Source organism: Rattus rattus, chromosome 1 (genome assembly GCF_011064425.1).
Source record: "Rattus rattus isolate New Zealand chromosome 1, Rrattus_CSIRO_v1, whole genome shotgun sequence".
Taxonomy (NCBI): domain Eukaryota; kingdom Metazoa; phylum Chordata; class Mammalia; order Rodentia; family Muridae; genus Rattus; species Rattus rattus.
The window spans coordinates 71,190,872-71,206,021 of record NC_046154.1 but is presented as its reverse complement, the minus strand read 5'-3'; the positions used below and the strand labels follow the sequence as shown (position 1 = coordinate 71,206,021).

The 15,150-nt window shown below is 44.1% G+C and overlaps 2 protein-coding genes across 2 annotated transcripts in view; both read right to left on the bottom strand.

The window, feature by feature from the left end:
• The window catches only part of LOC116900706 (nuclear factor 1 B-type-like), a 203,720-nt gene extending 199,151 nt beyond the window's left edge, over nucleotides 1-4,569 (bottom strand). Inside the window, 1 exon segment of the mRNA XM_032902412.1 lies at nucleotides 2,848-4,569. Within this exon segment, the coding sequence (XP_032758303.1) occupies nucleotides 2,848-2,920 (73 nt within the window). The 5' untranslated portion in view covers nucleotides 2,921-4,569.
• Nucleotides 4,570-4,850: 281 nt separating this feature from the next.
• LOC116900715 (nuclear factor 1 B-type) lies at nucleotides 4,851-15,150 on the bottom strand. Its single transcript, XM_032902423.1, has 2 exons — nucleotides 14,001-15,150; nucleotides 4,851-8,059 (listed from the first exon to the last, which is right to left on the bottom strand). Exons 1-2 carry the CDS (start codon nucleotides 14,028-14,030, stop codon nucleotides 7,493-7,495), a joined length of 597 nt encoding a protein of 198 aa, XP_032758314.1. The 5' UTR covers nucleotides 14,031-15,150; the 3' UTR covers nucleotides 4,851-7,492.

Sequence of the window (15,150 nt, the reverse complement as noted above, 5' to 3'; positions counted from 1 at the left end):
CAAGCTTTTCAAAACAAAACAAAAAAAAATCTTTATTTTCCTTCCATATCAATGTATTACTTAATAGTAATTAGTACCTGTTAAATACTTTTTGTAGTTTTATGGAAGACATATTTGAATTTACGTCATCTTAAATATGTCCATGTCTTTAAAACACAGTGCTTAGTACTTGTTCAGTTCCCTACTTCGAGAGATACTTGAAGGTAACTATAGCTTTAAAGCTGCACGGACCGAGCGTTTAGGAACTTTAGGCAGAGGCAGTCGCTACTTCGCTCTGTACTTGTTTGAACAAATTCTGTTTTCTGATTGTGCTGTATCAGTAACCTAATGCGTGCTCTGAAGTGCCTTAAAATGGGATTCTGAAAATACACAACCTCCGGGCAACTTCTCAGCTCATAAAATTACTTCATCCATCACTCCATATTCCCAATTATATAGTCTTTATTCAAAGTTCTTTAATTTGTCTGTGATTCATCAACACTGTCCTGCTTAAACTGTGATCATGAGGAGAGAGACAACGCGTCTCAGTGCTTTATTCAAACAATGCGCGGATGCACATGAATGGCTGGCTGCCCCCCGTAATAGAATACTGCTTTGCCTAAATTATAAGAATTTTATTTTTTTAATGCATAGCCCTCAATTCAGCCTCAAGGTCTCTCCACCTCACTGGTTAATTGGTAGCCATTTATCCCAATTTTCTGAATAATGGAGCAGCCAACAAGCCCAGCCATTCAGGTGTTATTAGTATCACATCCTGTAACTTTCAGTTGATACAAGCTAATCCCACAAACTCACTCCTTGCTGTACACACTCAGTTTTGACAAGTTCCCCTACAATTTGATGATTTAGTCTCTAAGCCCAAACCCTAACGACCAAATTCTGTTAAATTAACCACAGCACACAATTAGAGTTCAAGAACCTCAGAAGTCGCTTTAAAATGAGACAAGTACAACACTGCCACAGAAAGGTGAGCAGAGGGGGGGAAAGAAGCCCTCTCCTCCCCGTGCTTGGTGCGAGGAGCTGCTGGACCAATGTGAATTTTCAATCACAGAACCATGGGGCCTTGGATTCTTCCTTGGAAGGATGGAAGAGAAAAGCTGAAATGCTTACTTTGAGAGGTGCTGACAAACTCCCGTAGGGTCATGAGTTCGATTCCCACCACCACTACGCTATAAAATGCTATTCTTTCATAAACTAAAAGGAACTTTATTAGGAGTTACTCTCCTGAAGGAGACCGGCCTTGTTCTATGGCATCCTTCGCAGCTATTTAGGCCTGGCCAGTTCCAGTGTGGGCTGTGAGTGCTGTTTTCACTCCTCACAAGCCTCCTCCAGTCAGGGCAGTAATTACTCCTTTGAAGGTAAGTTCAGGTGTCCTGTAGGCCATTGTGATGACAAAAATGAAAACTAAGGAAGTGTAGAGGATTCAGACTCAGCCACGAACGCCTTCGTCTTCAGGGGCTGCATTCTCACTGGTTAGTGGAGACAGCAAGGGGATGCCACAAAACAAACAGCGGACTTTTTCATGGTAGCCTAGCAGAATCAAGGCTCATGAGAATAAAGACCCTACTGAGTTGAGTATCTTAGATTGTTTATTCAAACTGGAGTGCCCAATTAAGAAGAAGGAAGTCAATGGATATTAAATCTTTCATTTCCTCTTGGCAATTTGAACTCGAATTCCAATTTAGGGTAGAAACAGCTACGTGTACTTTAAAACCCTACTGAATCCTTCATAAATCTACACTTCTGCATTTGGATGCGCTTATGCACACCGGAGGTCTCCAGGCTCACACGTGTCACTGTGTTGAGCAGGATGCTGGCCCCCATAATACCCAACTACCCTTCCTGTAACTACGGGCTTCAGTGTCCCCCGATTACCACCATTCCTATGCAATGAACGCAACTTTGACTCTTACTCACGAGAGACACAGAATACAAAGTGTGTGACTCTAAACATGCAAAATCTATGCACATGTTTTCTTTTTTTCATTTCAAAATCTATTCTGTTGTCTACAAGGGAGGGAGGACAGGGTAGGAAACCAAGCCTAAAGCTTGTGCCTCCATAGGATGCCTTCCCAACCTTTGCTGCCTTCAGAAAATAAAGTGTATCTGCATAGTGTATTTGAATATTTGAAAACACTAAATGTAACTAATGATGCTCCTGTCCCCATCTCTGCCCCTCCTGTGCTCTCTCTTCCCTCTGCCTCTGAAAAGTGAGACCATATTAACAGCAATGCAGAAGCTTGCCTCACCATATCAGGACACAGATGCCAAGCTCTCTAGCTGGCAGCCGGGGCCTCAGAGTTTAACTCTTGAGTTGTCTGGCAAAGCTATCTTGGGGCAGGGACATCATGGCATAGAAGGCGTCCTTCTGGCCCCATGGACTCTGCTTTGTCCTTATCAGTGGGAAAATTGCTAAGTATCTCATCTTATAATATATGTTCTAACAAAGGTCTCATTAAGCCTACGGGCAAGACATACCAACAAGAGCCCTTCTTTAGCTTGTGAATTGTGTATGAAGAAGAATGCAAACAAATGCATACCAGGGTTCAGGAGTTCAGTCAAGGACAGGGTACCAGGATGGGAAAACGTAAAACAGCATTTCCCTAAATCGAACATGCATCCAAAGTATTTATCCTACACACAAAATTCACGCTCTCTGATGTCACAATGCAAGCCCGCCAAATCACCGCACAGAGCAGCCTCATTTAAACAAGTTATGCAAGCTTATTTTCCCCCCCACAATGGGAAATACCTGCAAATGAAGTGAAAATTATTAAAATGTTAAAGTGCGCTGTCAACTTGCAAACAATTATCTATTTAAGCTTTTCATAAAGAAATAATTGTTACCCAGAAGGATTCTAAGCTGCAGTAGCTGAAGGAGGAAAATCGCTCTCTGCATGTGCGTCCTCACTAATGCCATGTGACAAGCAGGAAGGGTTCTGTTTCAAAGACAATAATGATTACAACTTCCCTTCTGAACAAGTCACATGTTTCACAACTCCAAAATACGCCTCAATTATGATATCGTTTAGCAATCAAGCAAAAGAAGAAAAAAAGGAAAGAAAAAAGAAGCTGCCCTGTGACAATGGATCACAGTCAATGCTAAGGGTTCAAGAAGGCTAGAGGAAGCGCCTTGCTCAGGAGAGAAGCAGGCAGGACTGCAGAACTCTGCCATGCGCCAAAAACACATCTAATAGGAGTGGAAAGTGGGATCCAAACATTTCTTAGGCTGACTTGCTTTAAACTCCCATCTGTTAAATTCATAACAGCAGACACTATCTCTAGAGGTCTTTAAGCTTCATGTTGTGGCCTCTCCTTTCTTTAAAAACCCTCCCTGGCTCAGAAAAAGCCCAGTCCTTGTTTCCTCCCCACAGCCCTTTACAAGCCCCCCCACCAGCATCCCTGCTTCTTCTGGCTCCAGACAGGACACAGTCTGGGGACTCAAGGCCTCCCATAGGCTACACTTCCTTCTGTGTAGCCCTTTGGGTAGAACTGCTAATCCCTCTTATTAATTAATGAGATAACGGTGGTTAACCGGGAAGCAATAGTAATGTTAACTATCTAGGAAACTTGAACAAAAATTATTTTAGCCTTTTGGTTGTTGTCTGTCCCCCCTCCAACCTCCCCCTCCCCCAGTATGTGGAATCGTGGACTAAGAATTTTTCCAACATCTCATTGCAGAACTGAAGAGGTTAGGAGTGACTGATTTATATCAGATTTTAGCATATACTCCCCTCACTTGGGTTTTCTGCTTTTCACGTGTTCACTGTACACACTGCTAACTAGAGAGGGAAGTGAGGGCCTCTCAACAAACTACTAAAAAATGAGGAGGTTTAGAGACTGAGAGAACTAGAAATTGAATCAGAAATCAGTGGGGATCTAAATGAAAGCATCAGACAGTTGTAATGGGTGCGCTCACACGTCACCACACTGAGCCTGTCCCCCACACACTTGTCATAGCATCCCCTGTAGTGTACGGGGCGGTATGTCCTGGGTAGGTGTACTGCACAAGGCTTGCTTGCTTCTCCTTCTGTTTTCTTGCTTTGTTTGGATGAACGCAATAACAAAGACAATATGGGGAATAGGTGCCACCTGCCCAAGAATCATTGGCATCTTTAATATCTTTGGGAACATGGAGCCCATTTTTGAACGATTTTTCCTTAATCTGTCCCAATCTTTTTTTAAGCCTTTGGGGGGCGGGGTGGGGGGAGGAAAGGGAAGGTTTTTCTATTAGCCAAGCTTTGCTGCAGCAGACGAGCACACAGCTTTCATTCAGGGATTGTCAAAAACTTTCCAGTGTGCCCACTGCAATGCGGATGCCAACCAACGAATCACAGGCATTCAGCAGCGAGACAAAGAGGGTCTGATGCCAACCTCGGTGCCACTGGCAACCAGTATTGGCACCAAACACAGTGTCTGCCTTTTTTTTTTTTCTCCCCCCTCGCCTGGCACTTCACAAACAAAATGGCGGTTCTTGTAGCAACGGAACAGCCGAAGCGCAGCCCCCTGAATCAATAGCATCAAAGACTTTTATGGACTTACATACAGCTACTCCCAAGCCAGTTACAAAATCTTAGGTAAAGCGAAGGCACATAATTTCCTACATTACTATACCTCCGCTGACATCAAAAATAAATAAATAAAATGGACCGAATTGCGGTCAAGCGGGCTGTACGAGGGGAAGAAGCTAAGTAACAAAGACATTGAGCTCTGAACAAAGTATTGCCCTGTGATGCAAAAGCCTAATTAAACTACGTATCAAAAATGATTTCAAAATATATAAATCTCCCCCCCAACACTGTATCAGACGCAGAGGTAGCCTTCCGGTTTGCATCCAAGCTTTGGTAACTTTCCGCATTTCAGAAAAGATGCGGTTGCTGGGGCAGGAGAAAGGGTGAGTGTGGGTTGAACCAAGAGGGAAGGAGGGAGACAGAAAAGCGACGGGAAGTTGGTCCACAATGGAAGTTTATTATCCGCCCGTCCCTATCTCATCTTCCATTAGAGACGAAGCATGTGATCTGCAAATAGCCAAGAGGACTATTGACATTTCTAGATCTGGAAATTGTCAATATATTGTAACATCACTCCACACTGCAATGCGGATGCCAACAAATCACAGGCATCCTGAGCTAAACAAAGAGGGTCTGATGCCAATCCCGGTGCCAGTGGCAACCAGTGTTGGCATTCGCTCTGCTCTTCCTCCTGTTTTCTCTCCCAGTCCCTTAGAACGGAGAGGAAGGATAGGGGGAAGTCATTTTGTTGCTCATTCTGTTATAAGTATTTTTTTTCCCGTGTTAATTCTTCCTTCATGTTTTCCTCTCTGCTTTATCTAATTTCTAAAGTGCAGTACGTATGATTTCATGTACTCAGAGGAGAAATGAAAAGTTACGGCGTGAGGTGAGGCCCCGGGGCGTTGGCAGACTTATCTTTGAGAGCCTTCTTTCTCTGACCAGTTATGGTGCAAAGGGACAGTCAACTCACAGTTCATATATAAGAAAGATACAAATCTCGAAAAAGAGAAAACAGAAAAGCGCTGGGCTGTGACTCCTGTAACGAGTCACCAGATGTTAAGAGGGGATGATGTGAAGGCAGGTGGCAGAGGGGACAGGTGACTGGATGTACAGAGAAAATACCAAAAGGGTTTGCATACTGCATCAATGTCTTATCTGAAAACACAGTTTCTAAGACTTGGCTCAAAACTTCATGATTATCATGCCCACTAGTGTCACGCAAAAAAAAAAAAAGAATATATTTATGGTTTTGTCTTTCTTTTCTTTTTTTCAATCTATCTTCCTAAATCCAAAGGATAACCTCTATTGTCAGTTCAACAAAACGAAGAACTCTGGTTGCCTGCCCGGGGTTAAATCGACAAGTATGTCCACTTAGTGACCAACCACCAAGCGTTAAAGGGGAGCACGGCTCAGATCTTCCCTACTGACTAAAGAGTTGTGTGACCCACTTTGCAAAACTTTTCCTTCTAACCAGAGACTTCCGCAACACTTACAACACGTAGTCAATCCACACACGCATGTAGCCCACCTTAAAATGCCACCTCTTAGGCAGCTGCCAATCAAATTGCCATGTGTTAATAAGCTTTTATTTTAGGACATCAGGGATGAAAATATGTATTTCCCCACTCGTCATTACTTGAACTTTAGTTCTAAACCCAGGGAGATAACAAATGTGGTGTTCTGTTTGTTAAGAGACACATTTCCAAATGGCGAGGTCCAACATGGTTATTTAAAAATCAAAGAAATTGGAAATGACACGTAAGCATCTCTCAAGAACTAATTTGAGGGAAAATCAAGGCACAGGGCACACAGTAAGTTCTACAGCAAGGTCTGAGTCATAAGATTAGTTTTCTTATCTCACTTTTCTGGATCAGAGTAACGCACCTCACTTTATTAAACCCCCACATGTATATAATGAGCATCGGACTGCCTGACACCTGGCTATCTGCACGTCACCCTCCCTCCCACCAGGCCAACTGCAGAAATGACCCACCATCTGTGGTAGCCCAAAGTCAAGCCCACTTTCAGTATGGTGCTCTCCTGTGTGGACTGTATCCTGACACGCTGATTTGAAGACAAAGTCAAAAGTCTCACCTTCTTAAGAAAAACAGCAACAACAAAGAAACAGCTCATTAACTCGAAACTCCCTTGCACCCCCCCCCACTGCCTCTTTTGCACTGTCCAGGCGACATTTGCAGCACTCTTTATCGAGGACTGTAAACATGGTCCAGCATGCGGTTTCTGCATTCTTTTGAGATTTATTTTAAACCAGTGTAACCAGTTCGCTTTCTGGTTTGCTCTGGGATGCTCTGTAAAGAAAGCTGTGACTCCTTCATTGGGAAGCTTTTATGAATTTGCATTCGAGTAGACTGATAACAGAAAGTGTTCCCTGGTCACTCTGGGAAAGTATTACAACTGGTTTAAACAAGAGCTGTGTCACTTTAAATCTATAGTGAACACTGCACGATCAAAAGGACGTGTTGATAGAAATACGAAAACTACATAAATCCAGGCCTCTGTCAGATATGTATTTTGATAATGACCAGCTTAGATATTCTGTAATAGTAAATGCTAATTTGATTTTTGGTGCAGCCACCACTGGACTCCTGAACAAAGTTCATCTACCTCGTTAGGTAAGAGACTCGTACAAAGATTATCAAACAGCACTTCGGCTGCCATCAGTCAGGTTGTCTTGTCAGGGGGTCGTGGAGAGCAGCCTAGTAGAGAAAGTGGAGTGCAATAAACCTTATGGCTTAGACTGCTCCTGCGTCTGTTTGGCCTTTTGACCTTTCTTCGAACGCAGAAGCCTATCCAGGTAAGAAAGGCCCATGTCCAATTTCATGGCTCCCACATGACCGTGGACATGGAGTACAACTGGGCACACCAAGGTTCCCAGAAGGGGCAGAGGACATCTGGAGGCCTCCAGGACACTCGAGTCCAAGCCAGAGACCTCCCGTGTCTGTGAGGTGTGTGTGCAGTGTTTACCGTGCTAGAAGAAAGAACAATCTGCTCCTACCTTGCTCCTGCACGTAGTATGCCAGAAACAGGTCAAGCTCCTTAACGGATACTGTGATATGGTGCGGCTGCACACAAAGTGCTGGGTTTGTGCAGTGTGGGGACTTCATAAGTCGCTCTCCATCGGTACTCTCCAAAGGGATGCCTTTGAACAGGATCACCATGACTAGATCCAGACGCCAGACTTTGTCTGCCTGTCGCAGGCAGTCGATCCTCCTAATCTTACCCTTCTGGTCTGGATTGGATAAGACACAGCACGGGTGCTTCTTGCCAGTCACGGTAAGCACAAAGTCCTCGCGGTACTCCTGGCGGATATCTTTGCGCAGCTTGGCCAGGAGCCTGGATGCCCACTTCTGTTTGATTTCGGGCTTTTCACTGAGCAGCTCATCTTTGACTGCTCTTTCTTCATCCTTCGACATCCGCTTCTCGTGCTTTTTAAAGTACTTGCGTTTTCGAGCCTGCAGGTTGAACCACGTATAGGCGATGGCACGGACGTGCGGAAGAAGCGCCTCAATAAAAGGGTGGAATTCATCCTGCGGAAGAGGGGGAGGAAGCAGTGGACAGTCAGTTTAATTTCCAATGCTCAGCAAAACCAAAACAAAACAACGACAACAAAACAACAACAAAAAATCTCCAAACTCAGCACGAAAACTTATTTTAAAGGAAAGAACATTATTTTCTAATTTAGAACAAACAAAAGAGCAGATCAAGAAGAAAATAAAGTATACCCCCTCTCCACCAAAATTCATAAACTGGTTCTCTCTCCTATAGAGAAAATAGAAGGTTTTATTTTGTATTTCAGCTCTGGTCCTATCCCCCTGGTTCCCACCTCCATGGCACGCATCCACATCCTTTAAAGTAAGGCGCATGGCACCAAATTTAATATTTGAGTATTTGATTGACCAAGGAGCACTATGCAGTACCATTTTACAAGGAACACAGTGGGTTGTTTGTTTGTTTGTTGCTCTTTGTTTTTTAAGCCGGAGCAGAGCTTCTAAGCAGGCAGGAGCGGTGGCACGGTCCACTCCTCTTGTCTGTGGCACAGAAGCACAAAGCATGGAGATGCTCACTGCAATGCTCACAGTTCCCGCTCTGGAGCATGCTCTCAGCAAGAGGCTGCTGGGGGCACAAAGAGCATGCGCCATTAAACTTGATCCATTTTCTTATCAAACGTCCAACATTCCAACACTGAAACAGCACCATTCCAAGAGTGGTAACTAGAGAAACCAGTATACAGTGAGGGAAAGTGGGCAAAGGACACGGCTTGTCTATCAGTGTTCTGAACAAGGTTTCCATACTTTGAACAGTGCATTCTCTCCCTGCACCACCAACATTAGCTTCCAGCAGCACAAACACACATACACATTCTCTCTCTCTCTCTCTCTCTTTCTCTCTCTCTCTCTCTCTCTCTCTCTCTCTCTCTCTCTCTCTCTCTCTCTCTCATTTCAAATAGTTTTCAAAGTTAAAAACAAAAGGACATAAATGTCCTTGTGGCGGCTTTCCTATAGACTATGAAGCCCCACAGAGTCAGTTAATTTGTTACCCGATCGCATGAGTGTGGCAATTATTCAAACCCCTTAAAAAAAATCAATCTGAGGTGAACAATGAAAAAATGGCAACTTGGCACCAACTTTCCATCCTTTGTTTCTCCGCATGCTGTGGCACGGTGACACCAGGAGTGTACCCTGGTCGGTTACTGCTTTTGTGGAATCCCTACAAGTCGTGTGCTACACAGAGGGTACTTGGGGCAGGACTATTGGTTCACACATTGTTTTTAACTTGGGAGACCGCAAGTGCTCCGGTCTTATAGTTCCTAACTACATGGCTGGGAATAAAGTGGTTTACCTTGAGGCCCGGTATTTTTTTCTGCCTGTTTTATCTGAGCCTTTTAAAGGGATGGGGCTGTCAGGCCTTGCGTGCAGACCACCTCTACCTGCAAATATTTCAGGCTACTTCCAAATGGAGTCAGTGTTCCACTCCTTCCTGACCTAGGTAAAGCTGGTCATATAAGCTTAGGCCTATTGCTGTTCAGAGAAAAAGACAGCATCCCACGCATGCACTGTAATAAACCAAGCACAGAGGGGCAAAGGAGAACTCTATCACGACCATTTTTCCTCGTCATGTTGACTGTTCTGACATCCTAACCACAAAATAAGTTTCCCTAATAGGTTATATCCCTAGCCAGAATTTTCTTGCTTGGGTTAGTTACTCTGAAGTATGTGGAGTAAAGAACCTAGAAGAGTGACTAATTTTATAAGATAAAGGTGTTTAAAGTAAACTAATGACATTCCAACAAAGAAGCAGCCCCAGAATTCGGATCTCCACAAAAGCCTTTGTAAGATAAAACTCAAGCTTTGCGTGCAGAGGACCACAACATATTTAGCAGTTTGCGGCTCAGACCCAGAACAGGTGTATGTCTCCCCTAATCAATAACATGGTTATCAAGTACTCTGACATATTGCCGACTAAGAATGATTCAAATTTTTATACTACAGAATGTAGCTGATCGCATCGCAGCATGAGGCATAGCCAAATGCCATGGAGGAAATTAAACCGATCAGTACTTTCTTTCCAGCAGAGATTTGAACAATTCGGTTACTATGTGGGCACATTAAAGGAGGCCATGGAAAGAGTTAAACCACAATCTGTTCTTTGTGTGGGAAAGCAGCCCTGCTCACAGCAACCACAGCCCATGAGAAGACATCCCATCCCCACACACTTTCCGATGCCATGCTTTTAGCTCCCACTGTAACTGTAAAAACTTTGTTCATCCCCTCCCCTCAAAATATATGCAAAAGGGAAGGCTGCCCGCTCAAGGAACTGTGGACTGAAATGTACTTTATGAACTCACTTCCTATGACCTGACTTTTACTGTGATTTACTGATATGATTTAAAAACATGCATCCTCACTTCTGTAAGTGAGAAATGGGTGAGAGTGCTTTGTCCTGCTCCTTTTACCCTTACCACACTTCGTAAAATGCACCATTATTTAATGGCTATTAAGCAATCCAGGAACATTGAAGTGTTTTGAGACTTAAATACTATGTTCAGTGACATTTCATTTTCTTATATGCTCATCAAACATAACTTCTGATTAAATGGTTTTCAGATTTAGTATTTGACAATAAGCATCATCCATCATATAACAAATTTTAAATTTTAAACAATTGCGTCACACCACGAGGATGCCGATTTGTAAGCTGATTTGGAAACTCGTCACCAGCTTGGGAAAAAAAAAGCAAAAAAGATACTGTCTTACTGTTGTCTTGAGTTTGCTGTTATTGATGGCAAATATTGTTTTAAAATATAACTTCATTTATTGATTAAAAAGAAGTGACAAACTTTCTCAGCCCATCAGTTTGCCCTAGTATCTTTTGGAGCCTCCTTACTATGCAGACTCAACTTTACGTAGAGCATTTACTTGAGAAGAAGATGTACCATCCCAACATGATAAGAAGTAGATATAAGCAATATGCCATGCCGTGTATATTTTTGCATTCCATGTCTAAATGTCACTGCCTATGTGTGACTGTCTTCTAAAGCTGCATCACCACACAGTCTTAATAATTTTAAGGGGCATGAATTCAGAATGTGGCTGTCCTCATATGGAAAAAAGCAAACAGGATTAAGGCATTCAAACATCCTAACTGATAGATCATCACGATCATACTAAGAAATTATCAAAATTGTTTTTCCAAAATCAAAGCACGGGGGTGATTTAGCATGTAAAGTCTCTACACTAAAATATATAGACAAGTTGATTCAGAATTTTCCTTAAAACACATGGATGTCCAGTGAGATACTTTTTCTTATAAAATTTTCCTGTATTGAAGTAAATTGATAAAATAAATAGGCGAGTTAAAGTTCCAGATATAAACATAAAAATATCTTGCTTAACTGGACTTATTTATTCTGCTTCACGGGAACAATAGTTTCCAGGAAAGGGTTGAAAAACTGGTCCAACGTAGCAATGGGAGAGTAAGTACTGTGTGCTCTTGCAGCCTCATCACTACATAACAATAAACGCTGAAAAAACGCTGAAGGAAGTTGAATGACAATGAAAGAAAAGCATCATCATGCAAACTGAGGGTTGCACCAAATGCTTATGTGCGGAGGAAAATGAAATATTAAAACAGAGAGACGTTCCTTAATTTTTCTCTTTACTCATACTGACCTACGAGTGCTGATTTATGATGATGCCACACCAACCCATTTTGCTAAATATCAAGATTAGTGGCAGCATCATTTAAATTAGGATTTAAAACAACCTAAATGTATCTATGTAAAACCTGGGGTACTTCTTAAAGTTTCTAACCAATTAACATTGTAGTTTACTTTGTATCCGTAGACTTCAAAATAGGTTGTGAGGCAGCAAGCATGTGCCTGTAACATGAGACTAAAGTACCCATCTGATACAAAAGTAACACTTTAGTATACTCTCACTTCAGCTACCTACAAAGTGGTGAAGGGATTGTTAATTGAGAGTTCTAAAACTGTAACTCCTTCTCTGGTAGGCCTTAAGCCCCAGAAACGGCACTAATACACCAACCCAGATTTATACTGCTGAAATAACAAAGAATACGTAGTCATCATCCTGAATTACAGTTGGTAAGGATGTGTCCTGGAATAGCAACGTGATAGTTGGACGATTGTGTAGTCTAGGCCCCTAACACTCCATGTGTCAGGATTCTGCAACAGTAGTTCTAACATCCACAAATTAAGATGGAGCTGGTGACTTTTTAAATGCTTATTTTGGAGATTTTTTTTTAAATGCAATGCATTTGCTAGTAGTTCCCCCAAAAGCAAGCGTTGGAAATACAAACATGGAGTCACACACGGATCATCCAGTCCTTCCCAGGTAAGAACAAGCTAGGCCATCTTTGTGAAGGAAAAGCTTACTTCAGTCTGCTTCCTTTGATCACAATGTAGAAAGAATAGAAATGTTCCTGGTTTACCAGAAAGAGATGGGAAAAAGAGAAAAGCCTGCGGATGGATAAATAAAAGAAACTTTTACCACTACAGGCCGATTGTTATACCTGAGTTAATCCTTCGTGGGTTACTATCATTCATCGCTTTTAAAATGCAGATAACTCAGACAACCCATGTTTCCAGTTTTGTTAAATTAAAGTGCACGTTTACTTGCTTAAAATAGCCATATCTAAGTTAATCGTACTCAGATGCCAAACAAAATATAAACAATAAAAAATGTGTCAGCCAAAAAGCTACAGGGCTGTGTCCAATCACTGAATGCCCCTTATCACTGTTTTCATCTTCATTCACGATTTATGAATGCCGCAGTCCTTTTGAATCACAATGGTTTCTAATTGTCATACAATTGAAATCTTAATTATTTGTTCATTATAAAAAATGCATCGTCATAATGTAGATTTTTTTAAACTTTAAGACAACCAAAACTAGACGACAATTCTGTTTCGTTTTTATGACAATGTCAATGAAATTTTTCAATGACCAATCTAGACTCATACTCTTGAAAGTTGGAAGTAAGCTGTCCCATAACTTTCAAGGTTGAATTAACTGCTGTAAATTAACAGTTCGGGACTAAGCTAGTTAAGCTATCATCAGTTGGTGAGTTCATCCGGCACCCATGAAAGGAGGAAAATGCGGCCAGGTAAGTCGCTCCCTCAATCTGACCACTTTTTCATTTTACCAACTGATTGAAGGGATAGAAGCTGGTTTAGGTTTTTGGTATAAAAAGAGTGTTTTACCTCCTAACATTGTTCCTTAGGGCAAATTTCCAAGTTGTTTTTTTTTTTTAAAAAGACCTCACTTTTCCGATACTTCTTTATGCCTTGCGAGCTATGTTCAAATATCATCAAATGAACAAGTCCCACTTTTAAAACAAACGTGTCCTAAAAGTCCTAAAAATGCACCACAAACAACCCAACTCTTGTCAGCATAAAGATCTCCTCTAAAGTGAGGTCTCTACAAAGTATGGGTCACTGTAGAACAGGGCTTTAGGTCCCCAAATATGCAAAGTAATAGGTCCTCTGGACCACCACCTAGACTGGTCATGTCACCCGCCCACTGCGGGCAGCGGAGTCCAAAGGCGCTCAAGCCAAGCTCTCAGCCCCTTGCCCAAGAGTCCCTCTACAGCTGCTCCCAAGCCGGAGTCCGCCCCACGCGCACCGGCCAGGGAGTAAGGGTGCTGCCACAGCCACCGCCGTCGCCTCAGGCTCCTGCGGGGCTCACGGCCACAGGTCTCGGCCCGGCCCACCCTAGCAACCTCACCCGCCCGTTGCCGGATCTCCCCGCTTGGGCGCTGGGATGGGCGTATAAGGTAGCCGTGGTCCCATGCCGCCCGCACAGCCCACCGCAACTCCGCACTACTTCTCGGGGAAGACCAGGGTGTGCCAAGGTTAGGCAAAGCCTTAGAGGGTCTGCAGCACAAGAGCAAGATACAACAAAGGCGTCTGGGGCCAGAGAAAGCTCGAGAAAGCGACCAAGATAAGTACCTGAGTGAGACAGATGGGAGAATACATCATGACTTCGCCTTAAAACGCACTTTCCCGGAGATGCCCAAGAAAATCTTCGAGAAGCAAGGATTTCATCTATTCATTTTACAGTCATCTGAGCCCAGCGATGCGATCAATCAGGACGGGGCTCTGCGCCGGATCACCGCAACTTCGCAACAAACCCAGTCCTCCTTAAATAGCCAAAGATTCAAGTTCACTCGGCGAGCTAGATTTCCCGGGGTGAAATCCAATCTACACTTTTAACCCTCTTGCGGTCCGCGCGCGCCGGCCGAGCTCTCCGAGGCCGCCGCCGGTGCAGGCTGCTGGTCGCCCGGTTTAGGGGATTTGTTTTCTGTTTTGCAGTTGTTGTTGTTGTTGTTGTTGTTGTTGTTGTTGTTGTTGGGGGCTTGGGGTGCGCGAGAGTTCGGCGTGTGTTGGATTGGGGTGGTGGTGGGTGGTGAAATGCTTTTTTTAAAAAAAGGCGGGGAGGGGGGCGCAGGAGGCCGGGCGGTGGGGAAAGCGAGGAGAATGTGTCACCGCGCTGGGAAAGTTCAAGGTTACCGCCGCCAATACTGCAGCAGGATCCGGGAGTGGCGATCGCAGGCGAAACTTTGCCGCGAGCCGACCATGTGTGTGCGCGAGGGGGAGCGCAAGCGAGTGCGCGCGGGTGGCGGGGCGCGCGCCGGAGAGGGCCGGGTGGGGGTGGGGAGGGGGGAGCAGGGAGAGGCCGGGGTGAGGGAGGGGGCGCAGGCGCGGAGCTCCGGGGCGGAAAAGCCTTTGCTGCGCTCCTGCCCCGCCGCACCGCCGCCCGCCCGCCTCGCCCCGCGTCTGACCCGCCGAGCGTGGACTCCGCTGCCGGTGCCGATGCCCACAGCCCACGGAAGGGATCGGAAGGACCTCCTGAAAAAATCCCAAACGATCGATCCCGCTTGGCTGCAAACTCCTCTTTTCTGTTCTGGGCGCTTTCCCCCTCCCTCTCTCGCTTTCTTTCCTTGAAAAACTTGCAAGTTGAAAGATTCACCGGTTCCACCCTCTGGACCCCGCTCGAGCTCTCTCCAAATCAGACTTAAGGATTGTTTTATTATTTAATTACACAATCACCGCTTTACTCCTCCTCCTCCAGCAAACGCGCGTTCCTTTTGCACCAGCC